General features: G+C 39.9%; 1 protein-coding gene across 7 annotated transcripts in view; it reads left to right on the forward strand.

Moving 5' to 3' along the window:
- Nucleotides 1-26,126, forward strand: part of MSI2 (musashi RNA binding protein 2) — a 586,946-nt gene that overhangs the window by 505,072 nt on the left and 55,748 nt on the right. For 4 of the 7 annotated variants that reach the window (XM_081346593.1, XM_081346596.1, XM_081346597.1 and 1 more), the window contains exon 10: nucleotides 4,916-4,990. In XM_081346593.1, coding sequence (XP_081202719.1) covers nucleotides 4,916-4,990 — 75 coding nt within the window. Of the gene's footprint in view, nucleotides 1-4,915; nucleotides 4,991-16,347; nucleotides 16,387-25,387; nucleotides 25,412-26,126 lie in introns of all 7 variants that reach the window. The other 3 variants (XM_081346592.1, XM_081346594.1, XM_081346595.1) reach the window with 2 other exon arrangements.

Raw genomic sequence — 26,126 nt, forward strand, 5'->3', positions numbered from 1 at the left:
AGTGACCATTCAAAGTTACAACAACATTGGAAAAAGTGACATGTTTTCACACTTATGACCATTGCAGCATCTCCATGGTCATGTGACCAAAATCGGATGCTTGGCAACTGACTCATATTTATGACAATTGCAGTTGTCCCAGAGCCATGTGATCACTTTTTCTGATGTTCTTACAAGCAAAGTCAATGGGGAAGCCAGATTCACTTGACAACTTTGTTACTAAGTTAATAATTGCAGTGATTCGCTTAACAACTGTGGCAAGACAAGTCGTAAAATGGGGCAAAATTCTCTTAACAAATGTTTCACTTAGTAACAGAAATTTGGGGCTCAATTGTGGACGTAAGTCAGTGACTACCTGTACAAGCCACATCTGAAACAATAGCCAGATGCAATCATCGAAATGCATAACTAAATAGGTGAAAATTCACTTTAAATTAAAATAAGCCCAAAGTTCATAGAGGCCTCCATCTTCACTGCCTACCAATACCATAGACAGTGGTGGAACAGAGCAAACTTGAAGAAGCCTTCTTTTCCTTCCTTCCTTCCTTCCTTCCTTCCTTCCTTCCTTCCTTCCTTCCTTCCTTCCTTCCTTCCTTCCTTCCTTCCTTCCTTCTTTCCTTCCTTCTTCTTTTTTTTTCTTTTCTTTTCTTTTCTTCTTCCCCCCCTTCTCTCTCTTGCACTTCTTCCTCCCCTGTTATCAAATGGCTCCAATGCCAATCAAACAGCAGCATTGAGCATAAGATCAGGAGGGAAACAAAATGGCAGTCTGGGAGCTCTGCAGCCACAGATTTGGCAAAGAAGTAGCAAAATAAATAGAGCCAAAGCCCAGGAGTCAAATAAAGAGGCAAATTAAAAGAGGTGAAAGTGGTGACCAGGAAAGAGGCAGCAGCTGAGAAAACTGGGGAGAGAGGAACATTTTTTTTTCCTTCCCTCAGAACTGGTGTGAGGAAAAAGCTCTTCCTATACCATTTCCCTCAGATGGAGCCAGAAGTCAGAGGAGAAGAGTCTAGAAGCCCAGCCAGATACACAGAAATGAGAACGAAATTTAAAGACTTGGATAGAACAGAAATAGAAACTGAAACTAAAAAAAGATCAAAGACTAATCGAAGTCTATAGAAAAAGAATTGCACGTCTTCCTTATTTAACAACTACAATTGGGACCAGCAACTCCATTGCTAAGCATTGTGGTCATTAAGCAAGATATCATGTGACTACAACAGGCTTATTTATTTATTTATTTATTTTATTTTAATTCCATTTATATCCCGCCCTTCTCCGAAGACTCAGGGCGGCTTACAAGCTTAGCAGTAGCCTTCATTCTATGTATATGCCTGCTTGTTAGGGCTTTCACACACCCCCAAGCGGCATTATTACAAAGTCAGCTTAATTGCCCCCAACAATCTGGGTCCTTATGATCTTACTCCCACTGTTGGTAAGCAAATCACCATCGTTAACTGAGACATCCCATGACCACAACTTGTGAATTTTCTGCCAGCTTCTCCATTAATTGGGCTTGCACCAATGGTGACTATGTGACCATGGTTGTAAATAACCTCTGGTTGCAAAGAGCCTGAATTTCGGTCACTTGACTGCTGGTCATGAGTGCATTGACTGGTCATAAAGTTACAATAATACTAATAAAGTTGGAAGGGATCTTGGAGGTCATCTAGTCCAACCCCCTGCTCAGGCAGGAAACCCTATACCATTTCAGACAAATGGCTATCCAGTCTCTTCTTAAAAACTTCCAGTGTTTTTTTCAGATCTTTGAATATTAGCTAAACAGGGCAGCTGTTGAGCAACTGTATAGTTCTACTGTGAGAGCACATATTTTTATTATTTATGTTATCTATTAAATTTACATGCTGCCCATCTCTCTATCAAGATTCTAGGTGGCTTACAACAAGATAAAAATAACAACTTAAAATGTTAGGCATACCAGAATTAAGACGAGAAATATAGAACTCAGCCTTTAAATAAATCTATTGGAGGTATTGAAGAGAAAGATGTGCAATTATAGTGAAATTGGACTTTAAAAATATAGTATAGGTAAACAGCTTACAGCAAAAAATTAAAATAGAAAATCAGTTTTTTATTAAGATTTATTTCCACACTAGTTAAAGACATTTATAATTTACCATTCCCTTCCTTTTTGTTTGTATGCTATCCTTTTGTTTAAAAAAAAATCTTCCAGCCACTGAAGAGAGATAGGTAAAGGTAAAGGTTCCCCCGCACATGCGTGCTAGTCGTTTCCGACTCTAGGGGCCGGTGCTCATCTCCGTTTCAAAGCTGAAGAGCCAGCGCTTGTCCGAGGAGGTCTCCGCGGTCATGTGGCCGGCATGACTAGACGCCAAGGGCGCACGAAACCCTGTTACCTTCCCACCGTAGTGGTCCCTATTTTTCTACTTGCATTTTTACGTGCTTTCAAACTGCTAGGTTGGCAGAAGCTGGGACGAGTAACAGGCGCTCACTCTGTTACGCGGCACTCGGGATTCGACCCGCCAAACTGCCGACCTTCTGATCGACAAGCTCAGCGTCCTAACCCACTGAGCCACCACGTCCCTCATGAAGAGAGATACAAAAACCCAATCAATTGTCCAGGTGTCCAGTGCTTTATGTCTGTTGAAGTATTCTAGTTAATGGTGGTTCAAAAAAAAACCCCCACAACAGTCGAGTGGAAAAACAAAGCAGAATGAATAGTAACAACAGTGATACCAAACCTGTGTATATGGATTCAAGAAAGTTTTGAAGAGTCCATAAAGTGAATAATTGGAAAGAGAAGATGACCAGCAAAGGATCGTTGTTGGATAGGCAGAGAGTGAGAGCTGGAATCATAGTATCAGAAAGCCCCAATCCCAAGGATAGCCTTAAAGTGCAAGAAAGGAAACTTGGCAGTACCAAGCCAGGCTTTTTGCCTTAGTTATTACCAGTGTTTCGGGAAAGGGATTTCCCTAAGCCTGCCAGAAGAAACCAAGATAGAACCTGGCCTCAGCTCTGTTGCTGGCTTTCCAAGCACAATGCTTGTATTCTCCTTGAAAAAGAGGTAAAAGAATCCATCTGTGTTAGAATTGAATACCCCTCCCTCAACAGAGGGGGAGGAATAAGACACCACCTCTCTCCAGTTTACAAGGCAACCCTTGCAGCAAAAAGATTCCACCACTATTTGCACCCTGATTCAGGTGACCTGGAGGGCACGAATAAATCCCCAAGTGGCCTCAACAGCTCTGAGAGAGAATGCTAATGACCTGATGATTGCAATACATCAATATACAATCCTCCCATTCCTTCCCTCCCACCACTTCACAACCTATCCTTCCACCCACCACCCACCATCCAGTCTCATGTCTGTTGATATCTATCCTTCCATCCCCCCCCCCCCCGTCATCAGAACTGATGAAGCTCCTTGGATGAGAAGCAAAAACGTTTTCTTTTTCCTCTTCAAGAAAAAAAACAGCCCCGTTGCCTTTTGAAGAAAAAAAAGTGCCTTTGAAACACTTTTCAGATGTGTTGACCAACAGTCCTAATTCCATTCAACTAGCACCTCAATTGGTCCACACACCTAATCAGTGCCAAAAGTACAGGGAGTTCAGATTGTCTTGAGCAAACGCCACATTTCCACCACCTACGTATCTTCCACAAGAAAAAGAAACACAGGACAGCAATTTTTCCAAAAGAGAATTTGCAGAAAGCAAGACGGATTTGTTTTCAACTGAATCCTTTTTTTTTTTTTTTGCACCAATTTGTTCTCCGCCATCAATTCTCTCTGGAGGCTGGTGCCCCCTTGAGGCTTTCCAAATCACTCGAAAACAAATAGAGTGACAAATACTTTCCAGATCTCTCAAAGGTGCTTTTTTCTTCAGAAGGCAACTGGACTGTTTTGTTTTTTTCCTTGAGGAAGAAGAAGAAAATGTTTTGCTTCTCATCCCAAAAGCTGAAGTCCAGTTGCCATTTGAAGAAAAAAGCACCTTTCAGACAACTAGGGTTGACTGAGAATCTCCCCAGACTTTTTGCAGATCTCTCTCTTCTCTCCCTCCCCCCACCTTTCATTAATATTCCTCCATACGCATATTTGCTCTAAGAGGATGGCTGGGTATTTGAAGACTTCTATTGAAATGTTTGGTTTCACTTTTAAAAGAAAATGTTGAGAATCCACTGATCTTGTTGACTGCTCCATGAAAAGTATTTGCAATCATTTTGTTGAACCTTAGCATCCTAAGCAAAATTAAAATCCCTTTCGTCTTCCCAGCTCCTTCAACTTGCTGCTTCTGACTTTTGGATGTGTTAACAGTTGTCCTTCAGACTCGGAGGATGAAGCATCACTAGTACCTTAATCTCAAACTGTCAATAGTTCTGAAGCAAAGTACATTTGTTGTAAGCTCTCCAAATGTCAAAGCAAACCTGTGTTATATGCTTATCCTTTAGTGCTTGGCATTTACTCTTCTCAGCAGAGAAAAGTAGGCAGAGTCCTTGGCTTTGAGTTACTGGGGTGCATTTTAATTAGGAATAGCACGAAAGGAGAGGAAGGAGGAAGTGATCAAGAAATGATAATCGCTAGATCTCTTGTTATTTTTCTGTGCTCAAGGGTAAGTGAAATGAAATGAAAGTTGCATTAAACATGTTAGCACCCCATTTCATCTGTAATAATATTTGGACCCTGGGGTCTTCCCAATGATGTCACATTCATCTTTGTGGTTTGCACCAGATACGCCTGTTTAGACTTTCTTATGAGATCATTGTACTGTACTTAACATGTTACCAGCATTGATGTGATGCACACAGGAAAAATCTTCTAATGGACTGCACTGCACAAAAATCAAATTTCTTCTCTGTCTTTGGTGTAATTATTTGCATGTGAAATAGGAATCTGGGTTTAAATTAATTGGTTAATTCCTCTTTCTCAAACACTTATCTATTCAAGGTTACCCAAATTTTGTTGCAACCTATGGCCGAGGATATCCTGGATTTGCCCCCAGTTACAGTTATCAATTTCCAGGTATGTGAAACTTTAATGCATATAACGACAAAAGTAAGTTAATGTGGCCCATTCTGAACTCATCTTCCTTGGGAACAAACTCCTTTGAATCGTGTGACACTTTTAGGGGTGGGGGGGGAATGTCCCTGCTTAGGACTTTCCTATAAAACTGTGATGAGTAAGAAAACATTTTTTAAAAAAATAAATAAATAAATTGTGTGGTAAGCCCTGTGCATTCTTAGCTAAGGTATAAAAAGCTTTCTTTCCGATACTCTTTTCTATTGAGAATGGAGGAAGAAAATATACCTTGCTTCTTAATTGCTACTGGCTGTTGGAAAACCGCATTCTTTTTAAACAACAATGACAACCACTGGCTCAATGGGAAGCACGGGCACTGACAACATTGTATATTTCCTGCACTGAGTCCGTGTATGCTATTAGGCAACAAACTCTCCAGCACGTTGGCGAGAGATCAGACATCAATACAATACTTTTCCCTTACTTATTTCTCCTTCCCTTGGAGTCTGTTTTGTTCAGCTGTCAAATCTCCTGCATTTAGTCTCTCTATTCCCTCTTAAGTTTACTGTTGCTAGTCATCACTTGGAAGAACTCCTGAGGTTTTGAAGTGTTCGGCTAGCTGGCTCTTAAACATCTCCTCCTGACAGTAATGAGCATCCTCTTCTGCTCCAGCTCTGCCATTATCAACGGGCAACCGTTGAAAACCAAATGCCCTAAGGAGTTCTTTATACCAGCAACCCTTCAAGCTTAAAAAGGAGATGCCAAGAAGAGTTCAGAGGGTGGTCCTCGCATGTGGGTTCTCATCTCACCTCAAGGTTCTGGGAAGGCCGTGGGGGCCAGTTTCAGTTGGGTGGACTTGCTCTTTGCAGTAGTAGGGGGGGCAGTGACTGCAAACCGTAGATAGAAAAAGGTGGCAACATTTTATTAATTAAAACGCTAGTACACATCACACATTAAAATTTATTCATACATAGCATTGGTGTGAGTTGAAGCCATCTTGTCCTGCAAAGTGCAGTTATGAATAAAAGAAATGACGAGGGAAACACCTTGCTCAGGTTAGCGAAGAAATCTGCGATCAATTGTCTTCATTTCAAGCAAAGATCAAGAAGCTCTCTTCGTGGCAGGGCAGAGGATGTGAAATCCTTTCCCCGTTTGAGTTAGGCAGGCTCTAAAGATTGGTCTTTTTAAATGCCTTTGCAGAGCATTTTTTTTAGGTAGGCAGTTAATATTAATTAAGTTCTCTAGTTTCATGTAATTATTGGATGATGTTATTTTTGTGACGCTGTTTGAATTGTAAAACACTTAGATGCATGTACGATTGGGAATGAGAAGGAGAGAAAAAAGATGGAACAGAAAATAAGATTGGTCCTTAACGGCAAAAATACTAGGAGCCAGGGAAGTTGCCATTTTAAAGATATCGACATCAGCCTTCCCCCAGCCATTGGTGATTGTGGGAATTGCATTCTAACATATTTGGAAGGTGCTAGGTTAGAGAAGGTTGAGTTAAGATTACCCTTACTCTCACATGGTCTCAAATCCACGCGTGGAGTAACAAATATACCAGTTTGTCAGGTGAATCCTTCATGAATTCTATAAAATTTGAGGAGAATGTTTCACAGACTTCTAGTTTTTTTCTTTCAGAGAAGGCCTTTGCCAGTCTCTGAAAAGCATTCCCGCCAATGGAAAGAGAATGGACACATTCACAAATGTTTTGTATTGCTATCCCTTTCATTCCTTTGCTTGCTGAAACACGGAGAGCTCAATCTGTGACTAGAGACCTGTCTGCTAACAAGGGGCAGTGGGGGGGGGCAGTTTTTATCTGAAAAAAGTGGCACTGAAGGGAGGTATTCATCCCCTCTCACTTTTGAACATTTTGGATTCTAGACTGCTAGTTCTGAAAGTTGACAGATCAGAGAGGCTACACAGGTTGGCCTTTCCTACCCACCATTAATATAGGGACAAGAGTTAATACCGTAATTCCTATAGCCTTTTTCTCACAGTCCCACATTGAGTTGACACTTCTTTCAGTTAGTTACCTGGCCCACTTTGATTTAAAAGAGAAGAGAGTGGCTGTTCTTTTGGGCATCCTGTTGTTCTCTATAGTATGATCAGTGCTTAGAATGGGCACCATCGTCTGAATGTCAGCATTCATATGTATATATTTTTAGACATGGACGGAAATGAGATATATCTGCACTTCTGCTAAACCATTTTGGAGATTCAATACATTTCGTTAATTCACATTTTTAAACAGGTCCTTCTTCAAAGGGAGTCTTGACATTTATTTCTGACCAAAATAAAATTTTTCTCCTGTTTTCTCTACAATAAGACTGGTGGAATGTATGCAATCAAAAAAGTCTTCTTCATCACCAGTTTATTTTCTTAAAGATTATTGGGAATATGAATCTGATGCTTGAAATATTAAGTTGAAGAATACCTTCACAACCTCTTCGCTACCCAATAGTGGTCTAAATTATATATCCCTCTCCAAGACAGCTGTACATTAACTGGTTATTTGTTTATTTAAATATTTTAGCCCATCTTGGATTGCCAAATTAAGATTGGAGCACAATCATTAAAAACAATTTTAGCCTAATGATTATAAAGATAGGGAGCTGGTTCTAATTAAATTAACTGGAAAAAAATTAACCAATTTTGTTTTGCCTTGGAAATTGCTTTGCCAGTCATTAACCTTCCCGGACAAATTTTGAACTGGACATTAGGGACAAACCTTACTAACTAGGATGAAACTAAACATAATATATATAACACATGTATTTAAACTCTGAATGCTTTTAAAAAATAATCCAGTTTTTAGAAAAAAATGAATTAATATATATAATCTGTTTTATTTTGCTGTGAACTCCTAGATGCTTTTCTCTCTTGATCTCAGATGGAATCGCATATTTGTTTTGCTGAGAATAAAAACAGTGGACAAGGACAATTTAACTGCCTTGGACACAAACATATTTTTCTAGCATACTTACATGCCATGATAAAACTGAGATCAAGATTTTTGCATTTTCCTAGCAAATTGGGAGGAGGGATTGAATGGCTACATTTTCTCAGTCTACTCCAAGTTGGTCCAATGAGCATATTTTCATCTCGTTCTAATTCTCTGAGACATTTGAGAATATCAGCATTGACCAGCCATAATTTATCTTCAGGTGTATCCGGAGTATTTGCTTAAAACCAACAAGTTACACCCCTGCGTGCACACAAGTATGGATAACTGTCCGCCCTGCCTGGCACTAGCAAACTTCACATATCTATCTAGATATCAAGATATGGGCTTGCAGGAACCCTTCAACTTAAGACCGTAATGGATCCCAGAATTATGGTTGTAAATTGTGCTGATCATTAAGTGGCTTGCATATAACTGCATCCAATTTTATTACCTTTTTTTGCAGGGGTTATTAAGCTAACACAGTTGTCGTTAAACAAGCATGTTTTCTTCAATGGGTATTTTGTGCCAAGCGCCCAAAATGTAATCACGTGACCTGGGCAGGGTGGGGGCTGCACAGCCATCAGAACTCTGGAACTGGGTCTTAAGTAGTTCTGGGGAGATCTGTCATAACTTCAAATGGTCACTATACGACTGGTCATTAAGCAAGGACTACCTATACTTTGGTCAGATAGAAAACATCATGATCTTAACCAATCCTTGTATGTCTAAATATAAATATAGATGCGATAGAATTGTGTTACATTACAGCTTTGTTGGACTTCTTTTGATGACAAATGTACCCAGCATGGTTGGAGGTGTTTACTTGTTTTCTAGCCAGGATTTTGGTGTTACCTTGAAACAGTTGCATATTTTAAACCAGTAGAAGCACAACAATATCACTAAGGTTCTCTCCTTTTTTTCAAGATTGAAACCCCAAGCATGTATTAATAAAATCAATATGATTTCCATTGTGTAGTTATGCTGGTTGTAAGCCTCAGCTGGTGGTTTGGTTGCAGTAGAGCATGGATCGTGAAACTGAAGCACATACTGAAGAAACCCTATGAAGGCCAGTTAGAGATTTGTATTTTGTGTCAATTAACATGTCTGATCCATTGCTTGCTTAAGGCATGCCACTTGCTCCTATTGAGGCAAAATGGGTGGCAAATAAATTGATAAATAAATAATCAGGGGGGAAAAAGAGTCCAACCAAACAAAATAACTGGGAAGTTTCTAAACAGTAAAACAACAACAACTAGACTAGGTTTTAGCAGCAAACAGTGAGATTCTGCCACCATCCCTTTTTCCTTGGGTTTACACAGAGGTTTTATACTACCACACTTCATATTGTTTATTCTTCTAAGGCAATAACCTTTGGCTCCTGACCCCTTGTGTGTGGCTTCAAACTTCTAAAGAACAATTATACTATATGGGGTTACTACATGCCATGGGAAATCTCCATTTCTAGTGCAAAACAGGAGTGAACAGCCAGCTTAGAGGTGGGGCAAATGCTAGAGACTCATTCTCCCCTAGAGTGCCCCCCCCAATTGGTCTTCCACTGAAGAAAGCAGATGACAGGCAGAGAATGAGCAGAGCTGGAGTAAAACACACAAGGTTTTTCTATCATATGTAAGTGGATCTCTGCATATCAGGCGCTTTCCTGGTTTCCCGATATCTTCAGCCTCTTAGCCAAGGAGGATTTTTTTTCTTGGTCATGGGTCAGCTGCAGTGGGGGGGGGGGCGTGCATCAGCTCCAAACTGATAGCCATAGACCCATTTGTTGACAGATGCTAGGACAAAGAGGAATGATGGAAGAACCGTCTGAATCCAATCCAGCCTGGATTTGGTGAATCCAAGCCTCGGAGAAGTAAATTGGGGTTATTCAGAAAGAATGATTGCTGGGTTATACCTTTTTATCTATAAACCTAAGCTCAGAATTGATTAGGATGTGGCTTTCCTTAACCCTCATTACTGTGTGTCAGAAGCCTTCATTACAGCACAGGCCTCGTGTCAGTTCCCATTATAGCACAGATGTGTTACACGTCCTAAATATAGTATGGTTCTGGGCTAAAATAGGATGGCTCAACCAGATTTCCCCAAGGAAATAATAACCTCCCGTATATTAAAATAGTGACATTCTGCCATTTCCTTCCCTTTGCAAAAGGCCCATTTTTTTGCTATTGTTTTGAAATTTAAATAGAGGCAGGCTTGGCTAACTCCTTTCGTTCCATAGAGGACATTCCCTTTTCGCTCATTTGCTTTGTAAGCAAATAAAATGCCACTTGGTACTGTATGGAAATGTGATATTTAGTTCTCTCTGGTGAAACAATACCACAATCCAGCTGTTCCATTATGTGTCTTTTCAATATTTGGGAAGTAGGGACAGTGGTGTGTTGTTGTTTTTTTTGGGGAGGGTTGTTTGTGGGGTTTTTTGTGTTTTTTTTTTTGTTTTGTTTTAAAAGCTGTTGTCATTTGGGCTTCTTTTATGATTTCCCTCACCAAGCTATCTCTGCTAAATTCTTTGCAAACAACAGCTAGTCATTGATGTCTAGCCTGGATTTTTCTAAGGGTATAAGGTAAAGGTAAAGGTTCCCCCGCACATGCGTGATAGTCGTTTCCGACTCTAGGGGCCGGTGCTCATCTCCGTTTCAAAGCCGAAGAGCCAGCACTTGTCCGAGGACGTCTCCGTGGTCATGCGGCCGTCATGACTAGACGCCAAAGGCGCACAGAGCGCTGTTACCTTCCCACCGTAGTGGTCCCTATTTTTCTACTTGCATTTTTACGTGCTTTCAAACTGCTAGGTTGGCAGAAGCTGGGACGAGTAACAGGCGCTCACTCTGTTATGCGGCACTAGGGATTTGACCTGCCAAACTGCCGACCATCTGATCGACAAGCTCAGCGTCCTAACCCACTCAGCCACCGCGTCCCTCATTCTAAGAGTATAGAACCAATCAAATTTTGAAGAGGGTTCCTTTTACTGGTGACTTAGGACAGCGTTCCCCCATGTATCATTCTTGGTTGTTGTAAAGGCTTGTGGGGAGCCATGGAGATGATCTTGGAGAAGGCATTCAGAAAGTGAAAGGACAATAGGTACAGAAAAAGTGCGCTGCCGGGGGGGGGGGGGGGGGAGGGGGAGTGGATGGGAAAGTATTAGAAAGATATTCAGACTGACTGCCCCAACTCCCTGATGGGCAGACTTAAAAGATTCTGTTTCTACCACATATCTCGGTAGAGTACAGATCTAGTCATCCTGTGAAGTCCATTTTATGAGTTGGTCTACCTTGTGAGCTTACAAGTAGAGTTAGCAAAGCAGGAAACAAGGGCCTGTTCTGTTATTCATCTCAAACTTCAGTTTAAGGAAGTTTATACTTTTTATTTCTATTCTCCTTCACTTGAATGAAGTAGCATGACTAGTGCCCCAGAGTTTCAGCCTTCTGAAGAGGGCTGAGTGGTGGAACTATATTACAATTACACAGATAAGGTACAAGGTCCTGATCTTCGCAATATTGTATGATAATAGGGCTCTTGGCTATTTAAGAAAGAAGCATCCATGTATTCACAGGGATTTAGCTTGGCTCAAGGGAAACTTTATTTTTCATCTGTTTTCTAGTGCTTCACACATCTCTCTATAAGACAAGAAGGACCTGATACATATACTTCTGTCATCAGATTAGGCTTTAGGGCTTAAAAAGTTGCAAAATCATTAGTTTTGCTATCCTCCCTTCCTGCCACCAAGATTGGCTTACCCATTAGGCACAGTAGGCACAATCCCGCCAGGCCCATGAACTTTATTTTTTTTTTATCAGAATAAAAATAAATTTCAAAAATGACCTCATGGTTTGAACGTTCCTTCAGGAACTCCTTTCTGGAAGTATCTGCCCTTGTTGGAGCTGTGTTCTGATCCAGCAGGCTCTTTAAATGTCCCAGTCTTTTTTTCCCAGGAACCAAATGAAATTATTTTCATGTCTTTTGATAAATATTTATTTCCATAGCCTTTTCATAACAAACAGGCAAAGAGGCATAGAATTGGAACATCAGGTCAAGGATTTTATTTATAATTTTAGGCATAGCATAAATTGAGTAGTTTTGATTTGTAATAGATATCGTGATTAATTGGAAACAGCTGATCATTACAAAATAGTACATATATTATTTGCTGTTCCCTGTTTCTCTGTAAGAATTTGAAAAAGTATTGAAACTCATGAAACAATCATTTTAATGCTATTATTTTTGTGAGGCGCCCACAAATCCTATAAAACTCAGTGGTGCTGAAATGATGAACTGATTATTGTGATGTCACAACACAGACTCTGCCCTTTACATGGTAACCAGTAGCATTGTGACATAAGCACACAAGAAAAGCAGCATTTCCATCTCAACACACATTTCCCCACCTGTGATTGCCCAGGTTGGACCTATGAATGTGTTGCCTGTTTTCACTAGTGATTTGTGGTGAATTGTTTTCACTTACGGTTTCATGACTTGAAATGTAAACTACATTAAGGATCCTTCTTGCAAAAATTACTTTTTGCGTGTAAGTAATAATACCTTAAATGTGTAATTGGGGTTATAATTCATTGAAGTAATTATAAAGAACCCAACCCACTGCAGTATCCAGGGAAACTGGTTACGCTGTCCTCAAAGAGTGATTTTTAAGAGGCTGGACAAACTTTAAAGTTTTTTAAACCTTTGAGAGATGGAAAACCCATAATCTTTTCATTAAATTCAGTTATGGACATTCAAGTAGCCTAGTTTTTTCCTGGATGAATTTGGACCCAAATCTTATTCCACTTTGACACAGGGATACATGAAAAATAATCCACTATATGATACTGTATATTGTACTGTGTTGCAGTTGACTGCGAAATCTGGGAAGCATAATCTGATACATCCAGTGGTTAACTGGAATCATCTCCCCAAATTTTCAGGCAGGGATCTTTCCCAAGCCTACCAAGAGATGCGAAAAATTGAAGTTGGGATTTCATAGTCATTGAAATGAAAAGATATACAGTCCAAGAGATGCTAAAGGATCAGGATTCAAGACCTTTTGTTAAGTGGGTGCTCCATCTATCCATTTACATTAGATAAAGAATCTTGAGTATTAGCTAGCTAATGGTATCAGAGCTCAGGGTGAGAAATTTCAGGTCAGAACTGAACAATTCTGAAAACTATTTTAGCCCCTGGTTAGTTTTAAATGGTTTTCTTGTGTAAATGTGCCGTTAGTTTTTCTGCTAAATGCCAGGAATTGGAGGTTTAAAACTGCCAGGTAAAACTGATAGGAAACTTCCTGTAACTATAAACAAGGCATTATTAAATGCTCATATTATAAAGGATTGTCCTGAAATAAAAAGTGATCATAAAGTAGCTATTCTTTACCCTCAATCGATTAGTTGTGTGGCTTATTCTTAGTCCTAATTCTGCCTAGTTAGCACCAAGTATCAGTAATCTGTTAATAACAGTAACTTACAATAAAATGTAATAATACTCTTTTTATATCATTTGTTCATCAAATATGTTTAATAAGGTTAAAATAACATTTTGAATTGCAAACTTTGAGCACCATTAATGTTTATTTGAAGTATTCAAAATGGTGTCACCTCTGTTCCTCATTAAGTAATTTCTGTCATGCTTAGAGTTAGCCCATTTTTTCAATGGTCATTCAAAAAGGGAGTAACGAAATGCTGCTAAAGATCAAGCCAAGTCTCTTTATTTTGGTCATCAATCAGCTAAATGTCAGAAATATTTTAGTCATCCCCAAGGTTAGTTGTATAAGGTAAACCAGACTAAATAAACAGGACATACAGGATTTTTATTGTAATTGTTGTAATGACAGACTCTTGCAAGTCCGAATGTGTTTCGCCTCCCCTCATGTGAATTAGGGAGGGACTTACTTGTCTGAAATCTTCGCAAATTAATTTCTTGGCCAGGACTCGAGCATTGTTGATTTGGCCATTGTCTTGGTAGCAGGCTTTTCATCCTGTCCTTCAAAGCCATTCCTTCGGTCTTTTACACCAGCTGCAGTTAGGAAAAAAACATGTTAGAACTGACCCCAAATTTTGATTTTTGAGTAATGCCCCTGAATCGGCTCAGTGGGCTCAAATACAAGATGTATTAGACAACACGACAGTTCTTCAGTTGGGATTCAAAAATCAGCCAGCAAAGAATCTAAAGTCCTTTCCGATCTGCTTCCTGTCTAGCTTTGGTGGCTAAAGCGGGCCTTCAATTCATGGTGTCCTGCTTTCTAGGCTGTTGCCTTAACCATTAGACCAAACTGGCTTATCATCAAAGATGGCCTACCCTTTCCAGATGAGAGTCTATCAGGAAGAGGGAACCAGATAAAAAGGGAAGTGCATTCGGAAGAACAGGCCTGGAGGAGACTCAGAGACCAAACTTGAAAGCCTCCGTCTCTGCCAGAGAGACAGTTTCAGAATAATGTTAGAACCAGTATAATATAATGCTAACTGATCTTCTAGATAATTAGAAGAAATAAGTAAACATCACCCTTTCTTAACCTATACCCGGGGTAGGCAACCTCGGCTCTTTTATGACTCGTGGACTTCAACTCCCAGAATTCCTGAGCCAGCATGGCTGGCTCAGGAATTCTGGGAGTTGAAGTCCACGAGTCATAAAAGAGCCGAGGTTGCCTACCCCTGATTATACCTTCCCTATATTCTCTCCAGTTACGTTCCTTTAGAGACTGAAAGAATTTATAAATCCTCAAGGGGGTTTAATGGTTGTAACAAAGGATAGTAAAGGGAAAGACTTCTACAACACCACAAGACTGGCATATAACACTGCTCCTCCACCATCTTTTATCGCCAGTAATAATAGTTGTATTTAACTAATCTTGAGAAAAATTAAGCAGGATTGGATTGGATTGCTTAGTGTGCTGACAGCTGTACTATAAAGTTGGGGGGAAAAACCAACATCCCACTGTTTAAAGCAATAGCAGGTCATTTATTTATCATTGCAATACATGGATGTATTCATATTTCCAGGAGTCAGGCTTAATTCGGAAGTCATTAAAGGCTTTTTTTAAATAATAATTTCTTTTCTAAGTATTTGTATGGATCAGGCCAATTGAAAAAAGGGCAAGATCAGCCATTTTAGAGGGTTTTTTTAAAAAAGAAATATTATTATTCACCAAAACAACATTGTTTAATGCAAGGGTCCTATACCCAGGGAATAGAAACCCAAAAGAGGAAAGCAGTATTTAATAATCCATTTTTTGATGGCAGAGCCCAAATGGCTTATATTAGTAAAATGAATTAGAATTAACAAGTGATCATAGGCTAATACTGTATGTGTGGAACAAGGAATTCTGGGAATAGTACCCTAGCAGATTTGAGAAGCACCAGGATGAGGAAGCTCTCATATTCTGTGCTGCAGAGCAAGGGCAGAAAATGAATCTAAAGCTTTCAATTCTCCAGCTGGCCCATAGCTTTATATCGTGCCAGAGAAGGTGCAGCCAATGCCTAGTGCCTGGGCCTGAGACATAATTAATTAAGGGTGGGTGAGGGCAGAGATACTCCAAGCCTCACTAGTCTTCTGATTTTTGGGTGCCAGGGAAGCAAGCTGGCAGTTGTTTTACCCCAGTTGCTTAGTAGGAAAAAAAGTAACCAATGGTAAAGGTAGTTAAATATTAAATATTCTGCCTCTTCTATACTTATTCCCCCTCCTTTTAAGATTCCTCCTTGCAGGACAATTGTCCTGCCCTGTCTGAACTTCATGCACCTCTCCAGGTGGACTCCAGTGGGCTCTTTTACTAAGGGGATGGTAAAATGACAATAGGGTAGGGCTCAGAATTTATACAGAGGCAAACCAGGTCTTGCAGAATCTTTTCTGATCCCTCTTTTTTGCCTTAAGGGCCTACCAGCACCTGTGGCTGGAATACAATATCATTTTTTCTTAATAATGACTTCATATTACCTGCACTACCGAGCCCATAACATGCTAATTACCTAAGCAGGTGGAATACATTTTAATAATTTAACAAATGAACTAAAGCAGAATTGAATGACAAAAGGAAATACGTGCTGCTGTCAAAGCTCTTTTGGCCAAAAGGTGATGGGTGTGTGTGTGTGTGTGTGTGTTTGTGTGTTTGTGTGTGTGTGTGTACATACATACATACATACATACATACATATATATACCATCAAATTTTGGCCAAAAGAGCTTTGACAGCAGCACATATATAAATCCATTTTGAAGTGAACGCAGCAGCATTCTTTTGACATTTCCAAGGTAGGTTATTCTTATTTACTTAGCATTTTAAATACAGAGTAAATCTACGGTTTTTTGAGAGAACATTAGAGAAAGGAGGAGAAAAATGCTCATGCTTTTTTATTTTTATAAATCAGTTTATAGCTTCTTATACTGCCCAATAATGCCTATATCTGGTTCTGTGGATTTTTAGTGCTTTCCGTGGGATCTTCAATCAAACCCAGTTATCCAGGCAAGTTTCTTACAATTAAGTTTTTAAACTGCACTTTTTAAATAGAATTCTATTCTTTCTTGATGCAACTCTGGATTCCTCTTGTAGTGCTTTTAAATAATTTCTGTAGAACACCCTTTCCAACTTCCTGCTCTCCAGATATGTTGGATTACAGTTCTCAGGAACAGGGGAATTTGGGGAGGAGTTGATCAGCACAACTGGAGACCAACACATCTGGAGGGTACTAATGTAGGAATGTTCTGGACATCCCTCTGTTTGTGTATGTTTGTTTCAATGGGAACTGAGCAAATACATAAGCTATGTGCTACAAAATGATATACTGATAAGCAGAATTTCCATTGTTAAGCAATGTAGTTATAAAATGTGATGTCACATGACTGCATTGTTTAGCAGTGGCAGTTCCAGCTCTCCCTGTTGCTGTCATTAAGTGAATCCCAGCAGTTGTTAGGCAGAGACCCACCTCCATCCAAGCTCCTCCCAGCCCAGGACCTTGGTAAGGTAAGGGACGGTCTCCTCTTCCCCACACACATCTATCTTCTCCCATACCACATCTCTGCCCTTTTTTGTCACCTTGCACTCCATCGCCTCTGCTGGCCTTGTTGGCTATGCCACCTTATGCTCACTGAACCTGCTGCCCTACTGCCTCCAGCTGATCTTTGCAGTCTTCCTTCCATTACTGATGAGGCGGGCCCAGCCTGGCCCTATTCAGGGTAGCTGCTGGCCAAGTCCCGCCATCTTCCTGACGCTGTTCATACTGCTCTCCAAATAGTGCAGGTCCTTTTGAGAACAGCCCATGTGATTTGGAGCATGGTGTGTGTCACGTTCTCATAAGGTTTTAAAAGACCTCAGAAGTCTTCCAAAGCATTGTGAGAATAGCCTATGCTATTTAGAGAACAGGACAAGCGCCCTCCGCAGGAAGGCCTGATAAAGCCAGCAGCTGCCTCGTTGAGGGACAGGCTGGGGGTCCCTCATCAGCAGTCAGAGGAAGATGGCGTCAACTGGGGACAGCAGGGTGGCAAGGCCAGTAGAGCACAGGGCTGGCAGAATGACAGGAGCAGAAGGCAGGGGTGGCTGGAGCAACTTGAGGCAGCCCTTCTTGGCAGCGGTGGCACAGAGGCTGAAGTAGAGGCTCGTGTGGTGGCAGCTGACTGGAATTGCTAAAGGCCTTGAGCCTCTGTTTCAGTCCCACTGCTGCCACTGCCTCCAAGGAGTGTCGCTGTGTAGGGTTGCCAAAAGGGCAGAGATGGGGAGAGAGATCGGCAGATGGGAGGTTGAAGTACTCCTTCAGTCATAAGTGTGGGCAGGCTGCCAAGCCCTTGAATTTTGATGATGTGATCATGGGTGTGGTGCAATGGCCGTAATTTAGAGGACCGAACTTAAGTACCATCTCTTCAAGGCTGCCATAACTTTGAATGATCATTGAGCAAGTAGTCGTAAGTCGAGGATTACCAATAGCGCAGAGTTCATTTTTGCTGTGGCCACAGTGGAACCAAAATTGTATTCTGCAATATACAGAATATAATCAGAATTTCCATCTTGATTCTAATGATAGTCAACATTTGCATCAGCCTTTGCCAGACCGTGTCGTTAAGAGGTGCTGGGCTACAATTTCCAGAATTTCTGCCCAATGTGACCCATAAGCCAACACATCTAAAAGAGGCCAGCTTTAGCCACATCAAGCTTTGCCTTTTCAATGTGTCTTAGTGAAGAAGGTGGGGTTCTAAACATTTGTCTTAAATCACTGATGAAATGCATTTGGTTAATCATAAATTATGATCAGTGATAAATTACACAATGATTTTATTCATGCTATAAGTGTATTTCCTTGGTTAGATAGGTTTGCTTTTCTGAAGATTCAGGTTTATCTCCTAGGTCCTTTGGGATTCCACCTTGCTGTCAGGTCAAGAAATAACCAGCAGTGGCTTTTACATATTTCAGTAATATGCAGTGGCACTTTTTTTTTCTGGAGAGGAAAAGGTCTTCAAACCATAACCATTCAGACTTGGAAAAATATTTAGGAACTGTACCTAGCATGCAGTTCTCCAAGATTTACTCAAGAGGGTTTAGGAAATATGTTAACATAAATGTTGCACAGCCACCACCACTCCACCAACACAATTGACTTTCAGTTTGTCTCACAAGCAGATGAATGATAAAACGATCATAATAACTACAGAATAATATATGGCTTCTTGACTTGCAGGAAATTGCTGTGTCTGAGTATAGTTTGGGCTCAATTACCTATTAAAGGTCAGGGGTGTCAGGATCCTTTCTTCAAGATCTTTAATTTTTTCTGGGATTGTGACTGGGAACAGGGCCATTTTGGCAGTGGCGCTAAGGTTGTGAAACTTCCAGAAGACACCATTGTGTGTATTCTTGCTCCTGGTTTGTAGACGATGGACTGAAGTGATGCTCTCCTACAGAACATGCAAAGCGTGACAAAAGGGCATCTCTTGAATTTTCCCTGTTGTTGTTGATTTGCTGGGTAAACAATTGATCATTTTAATTCAAGATTTTTCAAGTCAGGTTAGACTTTTAAGGGTTAAAGGCAAGGCTTTTTTTAAAAAAAAAGGCAGCTTCTGTTTTCACAGAACAAGCCTGGTGCAGTGTTAAATTTGCACTGCCGAATGGGATAAACGGACAACTAGATGTGAAGCTCTGCTAGCTTTGTGGTTAGGTAAGGAAGGCAGTACTGGGTCTCTTAAATAATGAGCTTGGAAAATTAAGATGCTATATGGCTACAGCTGGCTGCCAAAATAAAGGCCATATAAACATTTGCTAGAGGAGGGGTCTTCAAACTTGGCCCTTTTATGACTTGTGGACTTCAACTCCCAGAATTCCTCAGCCAGGCACCTGGCTGAAGAATTCTGGGAGTTGAAGTCCACAAGTCATAAAAGGGCCAAGTTTGAAGACCCCTGCTCTAGAGCCAGCAGTGTCCCACAAGGAAGGCTTCATATGTTCATGTACATTTTTATATTCTTCCATTGTAATTCCTCTTTCAGCAATTTGAATGGGGGGCGGGGGGAGTTACAACGGATCAGAGGTTTTCTTTCTGGAGCCTGGGATCAGTTACCAGTTTCAGTAAGTGATACTTAGAATGGAAGAGGCCTGGACTCCCATGTATTACAGCCCGTGTAATACCTCTTTGGCTGTAGGTCACTTCTGTTGGAAGTATATATATCACTAAGCTCTGACATGGCTCTTCATTTCGACTCTTGAAATGGCAGTTTTAATGTAGCATCCAGAGAAGTTATAACTGCCTTGGAGCTGTGCAAATTACTGTTTTGGAAAAGGAAAAAAAGCCAGCAAGGTACGTTGTGTTTACCCAAGCATTGTAAATCAATAGACAAGGTTTTTTTTTAAAAAAGTAAATGATTCATAATAATATAACACCACAGACCTTTCCTGTGTTTGCTGACTGGGAGGCAATATCTCTTGCTTTCTGTACTGCCTCATAAGGTTTTGCTAGGAAGGCAGGAACAGTGTGGGGGGCCTTAGAAGACCATTCAGGACCAATGCAGGATCTTGCATGCTAATTAGCACTAGATGCTATTAACATATTAATTCTCTGTGGTGAGCTACTCATTGGCTGCTAATAAGTTTATGGATGCAATTTAAACCAATGGTTTTAACCTATAAAACCTACTATAATTTAGTGCTGGGGTACCTGGAGGATTGCTTCTTTAAAACAGAATCAACTATCTGATAGAAATAACCCAGGAAGAACTGATGGTAACTCCCTATTACCATCAGGATAGTATAAACGCTAAGTTTAAGAGGAACTGCTTCTCTCTTACGTTATTGTACAAGAGATTGTTTGCATTGATCTTGTTAGATCTTCAGAAGCAAGTTAAAATGGAACTTTTCCAGAGGGCTTTTTTTAATTAAGACAATGCCTTTGAATGGATTATCTGCTCAGTTTTAACACACGATACAGTTGCTTTTTATTTTTGCAGCTTAGTACTATTGATGTTTTTCCTTGCAAATTGCTGAACTGTGGTAACTTTAAAAACAAAATTAATTTGTATTTAAAGCAAACTATAAATTATAACGTCTTGATTCCTTGGTTTGGTTTACCATCCCCATGTCATAGAAAAATCACATTTGATCCCCCCCCCCAATTTTTTTTTACCTTGTGCCCTTGATACTAGTCATGTTTAAAGTGAGATAAGCAATCTATTGCCATCAGATCACATATGGCCCTCACCCTAATTTCAGAGGTTTTTGAAAGCAGTAGGTTTAGGATTTTGTCAAAAATAGCCTTTCTTTTCTCTGGCATGGATCAGAAAGGAGAGAAGGAGAAAAAGATTGCCAGAAAAAGAAGTCAGAAGGGCCTTTTACCTCTGACAGTGCTTCTGAAGGAATATGACTCTTAGCAGAAAGAAACTTGACCAATGCTAGTTTAAGCAAATCAATTATTTTATTTATTAAATTTATGTGCTGTCCATCTCACCATTGTAGCAACTCTGGGCAGCTTACAAAATGATAAAAAGATAAAGAAGATAATATAGAATGATTAAAATTAAAGTTTGGGAACTTTATGTTGGGAACTTTACGTTGTGTGACCATAGTTATTCTGTGTGAAAGAATTTTATGTGTTCCAACAGTAAAATCAGTCGGATTTAAAAGTGGGCGGTCATGCTTCTAATGAAATTTTAAGACTAAAAATTCAATCAGTTTGACTGACACCAGTTAGTAAAAGATTGATAATTCAAGTTAGAATGCAAAAGAAAATGGGATATCCAAAGCCACAAGACATCTAGATAGGATTTGTTCACAAAAACCATTCATTTAAACTGACATTTTGACTGAAAAATCAAGCTAGACTTCATTCAGTTGAAGATCATCCCTTGGAGCAGAGCATCTGCTTCGTGCATAGCAGTTCACATATTCAGTCCCCATCAACAGTAGCTAAAAGATCAAATAGAGGATGGAACTGGCTACCTCAGATGAAAGACTCATTTAACTTCAATAGAAGGTATATATATTATATATTCTATCTATATAATGCCATAGAACTGAATTAATCTAAACAAATGTTAAGTAACCCCATTTCTCCACTTTCTTTTACTCCTTTCAAACTGTTGTTAATACTTTGGGGAAGATACAAGCTCATAGACAGCTACTCACTAAATTGGGACTTAGAGCATTATTGTCAAAACTAGATGTAGACTTCTCATTGTAGCAGCTTGAGTAGTTAAAAAGCCTGTTGACGCAAGAAGCAAGAGAAAAAATATCTCTGAAAAATTGAACTCTCCGTGTGGGCTTTAGCTTTTGCTGATAAATAAAGGCAGCATGAAATCATGGGCTTTCTCGGGCAGCACTAGATCCCATTCAAAACATTAATTGTAAAATATCCACTAATTGGAATGCCAGAATTCACTTTTGGATTTCTAAATGCATTTGGCTTTTTTTTTTCTCTAGACCAGGGGTAGGCAACCTTGGCTCTTTTATGACTCATGGACTTCAACTCCCAGAATTCCTGAGCCAGCACAGGAATTCTGGGAGCTGAAGTCCACGAGTCATAAAAGAGCCAAGGTTGCCTACCGCTGCTCTAGACATTAGAAGCGTGAGCCACATGACAGAGCTTGAGGGAGCCTTTTGATGGAGCAGGAGTGTTTCAGCAATTGGCTAATGCAGAGATTCAGTTGGTTTCCATTTTTTAAATTTTCAACTGCCATAAAAAACATTCTGAACTGTGGCATTTTGTTGTACCTCTCATCTTTTAAAAGGCTAAGCTGGAAATAAACATGGAAATGGCTTGGAATACATAGAACTGGTAGTCCATTTTCTAGCAGCAAAAAGAGCATGCCAAAGGGGAGTGGAGTTTGCCTTCTAACAATCTGATCCACCTCTTCCCAGCCAGATGTTGACAGTGGGAAGGACTCATGCTGGGTATCTCAGATACATTCAAGAAGGAGCCACTCAGGGGAAACTTCAGGCACTTATCACATTTATACCTGCAAATCAAATTAGCCAGATATTGCCCCTTCTGTCTATGTGATTAGGACAAAAACAATGACCTTGATTACATCTTTGATGTTTGTCCAGGGCTTGAAATTTTAAAGTTGTGTTGTAGGCACATTAGTATCAAGAGGGAAAAAAATTGCAAAAGCTTGGCCACAAAGGGACCTTCATTGGAGCTGAGGCATGCTCATCATACTTGTTCTGGCATTATCAATTTTATCTGGTGGCCCCATGTTTTAGGATTATGAGAGAGGCAGAGAAATATTTTCCCCAAGTATGGGCAGTGCATTTGTAAAAAATATCTGTCATAATCTCTCCTCAAGGCCAGATGACTTCCTCCTGTTCCGAATCTCTTGCATGCAGGAAGCGGTGGCTTATGGGTGATGGGGTCGGGGTGGGATTGGTTGGATTCTGTTGAATTTGGCTTGAGTAGAACGTGGTACTAGATAAAGATGTTTGTGATAACTGTTTTGAGTTTGCAGGTGATTTCTGAAACATTTAGTGGGATAAAAAAACCAACTCCTGGATGTTAAATTTAAATTGATTTGGGAAAGAACACCATAGTTAATTATGGAGGCAAGTCAAAGTAGCTTCATCTCTTCATCTGTTTGACTAGGGCAGGGGTAGGCAACCTTGGCTCTTTTATGACTCGTGGACTTCAACTCCCAGAATTCCTGAGCCAGCATGGCTGGCTCAGGAATTCTAAGAGTTGAAGTCCACGAGTCATAAAAGAGCCAAGGTTGCCTACCCCTGGAGTAGGGAATGTGCCATGAATCAGACTATTTTTTTCCTGTAAAGCCTAGCACACGAAAAGAGGGCAAGCAAATCTAGGCATGCTTTGAAGCTTGTCTTTTTCCTTAAAATGAGGGTCATAAAATCTGTTGTGATAAAAAGAAACTTCCAAAGTCATCCTGAGGATGGCCTGCAGGTGTTCTTCTCATTCTTGGAGGCAAACAGCTGGAATGGACTAACTTTACAGCAGCACAAACTTTCAAGCATAATCCCTAAACGACATCTTTGGCAGTTTCAGTTAAGATTCTTTTATTCTCAAAATAAGTTCCTGTGCTGTAGGATTTTATCCTTCTTTAAAGATTGCAATTTCTGGGCAATTCTGCAGAATTTGTAAATGAGATATCTAGATGGGAACCATGATCTTCTGGAGGGCACACTCATGACTGTGAGAAGATAAAAGCTGTAAACAGGAATGTGCAACGTTTTTCCCATCTTTCAATGTCCTGTTGAGGATCACATTTCAAAATGTAGGTGAGCCAGGATTAAGTATAATATTTATGTTATACTTTAACAATGCTCCTTTATAAAGCCCCAAATATATTAAGCCACCAAAGAGATATTATACATCCTTGTCTTACTTCATGCACAATGTTGAACCATTCACTAAGAACTCACTTTATTCCCTTGCAATACTTTATTTCCATCATATACAACTCATCACGTTCAGCAGTCAGCCTTCAATTTGCACAAAACCATTCAAGCCTGTTCATTTCATCGAACACTATCTGCATATCAACAAATGCATGGTAAACATTATTTCTCACATTCACGTATTTCTCAATGACTTGCTGAAAAGAAAATGCCTGGTTTGCATACGTCATGCTTGACATAAAAGTCAGTCTGCCTTTCCATTGCCTGCTCATCTACATTGCAATCAGGATTCTGCTAAATAACTTCTCAGTGTAATCCCCTTCAGTTTCTTTTTAAAAAATTCATTCTTATTAGCTTTCTTTTTCTGAAAGGAAAAATATGAAAATTAATGATACTAATAATATTAATAATCAGGCACATGTGCAGCCTTCACACATACTTTAAACAATTTGCCCAGCCATAAAGAAACCATCCCTTAAGATTCCTCCAGTTACTCTGCAGCCCTGCAACTCAACATTCACACAGAATTTATGATTTTATATTTTTATTCTTGGACAGCATCCATTCCAATTCCACTCTTCAACATGATGCCATTTTTCCAGCACATTGATTTGTGCTTTAGATTGTAAGCTGCCCTGAGTCTTCAGAGAAGGGCGGGATATAAATGGGATTAAAAAAAAAACTCTCCAAAACACACCTTGCAGCGTTCCTGTGCTCCAGTTTCATCCCAAATAATGTTGCAACCTGTAGAACTAGTAGAAGTGATCCTCAGTGGAATCTTTCCAAAAGCTTGCCATCATTCAGTTTAGAAAACAATCAGTGCTTGTTTTAATTAACAAGATTAAAAGCTCTGCCTTTCATTATACCTGGAATGCCTTGAACCACAAGATGGGCAGCAAATAAATTTGATAAATATATAGCCTAGGGCAGGGGTAGGCAACCTTGGCTCTTTTATGACTCGTGGACTTCAACTCCCAGAATTCCTGAGCCGGCATGGCTCAGCTTGGAAACCTCTCCCTTTCCCCTCAGCATGGCTGGCTCAGGAATTCTGGGAGTTGAAGTCCACGAGTCATAAAAGAGCCAAGGTTGCCTACCCCTGGCCTAGGAAGTATCTTTATTCTATTGCTCATGATGACATCTTGTCCAGGTGCCATGTGTAATATCATAAGAAAATGTAGTGAGAACTGGGGTAGGTGCATTGGATAAAATAGCCTTTTCCCAATGTAGAGCCTTTCAGATGGGTGGAAGTTGCAGTTGCCACAATTTTATAACAGAGATGACATGCTGAAAATATTTGGGATGTCCACCGATCTTAGCAGCTGAGATGCAGAATTCCAAATGGTTCCTAGGTGGCAACAAAACTGCCACCTGTATTTGTGGCCATTGATATTTGTTATAGCCCATATAAAGTACAATTTGCCTAATCCTGAATTTAAATCCTACATATGGTTTCTTTTTCCAATCCAGTCCTTCCAAACTCCAAAATGAGTTGCTGTTTTTGAAACAAATGTCATTTTAAATCTGCATTTCATAAGATGGGGGGGTTTGCTGTCTTTAAACCAGTGTTCTATGGGATGGTGATTGATAATATCCCAGGTTAGCTAGAAGTAGTTCTGTATTTATTTACATAGAAATTTTTTTCCCCCAACAGCCCTATTACCATATTTAAATGCAAGTATGTCTTTCTTAATTGTTCTTTTTCAGTAGTTTAGAAATACTTTAAAGCCTGTTGATCTCTGTGCATTTTTTTCTGGTAGCAATATATGTAGCTATGGGAGTAGATCTAGAATTAGAGCACTTTTAGTTCTTTGGCTCTCTGTTTTTTTTTCTATTTTCTCTTTTATTTTTTCACCTTTCCGTCTGCAGTTATTTACATGACAAATAACAGTTTATTCACCGACTGTGACTGTCCCCTTTTTCTTGTCTTTACAACCCAAACTGGTAATCAGAAGCTGAGATGAGTAAAGTCTTTGAAGCATGTCTCAGGTTTATGGTTACCTGAATTCTTTCAGAAGAAATTAGAAAAACAAAAGTTGTTTTTTTTAGAATCTAATCAGAAAAAAAAATATTGCCCACCTGTCTCTTCCAGCCTTTTTCTTCCGGGTGCCTCCTCCACCTCTTTCCTCTTTGCTAGTCTTTTTAATAACTTTCAGAAATAGCAAAGTGAAAAGGAAGGAGGGATTTTGTAACATGAGGAAAAGGAAGAAGGCAATAAACTGGGGTTTGGCTGGCAGATTCATACGGAGAAGTTGCGGGGGGGGGGGGGGTGGTGTCTCTTCCAGCTTGGCCTTTTTGAACTTCACAAACGTTGCCAGCATCCTATGACAAAATTTGATTTAGGTCACAAAATGTTTCCGTCAGCCTCTCGATCTCTGCAGCCAAATTGGTCA

This window comes from Vipera berus (genome assembly GCF_964194415.1).
Source record: "Vipera berus genome assembly, chromosome: 1".
NCBI lineage: Eukaryota > Metazoa > Chordata > Lepidosauria > Squamata > Viperidae > Vipera > Vipera berus.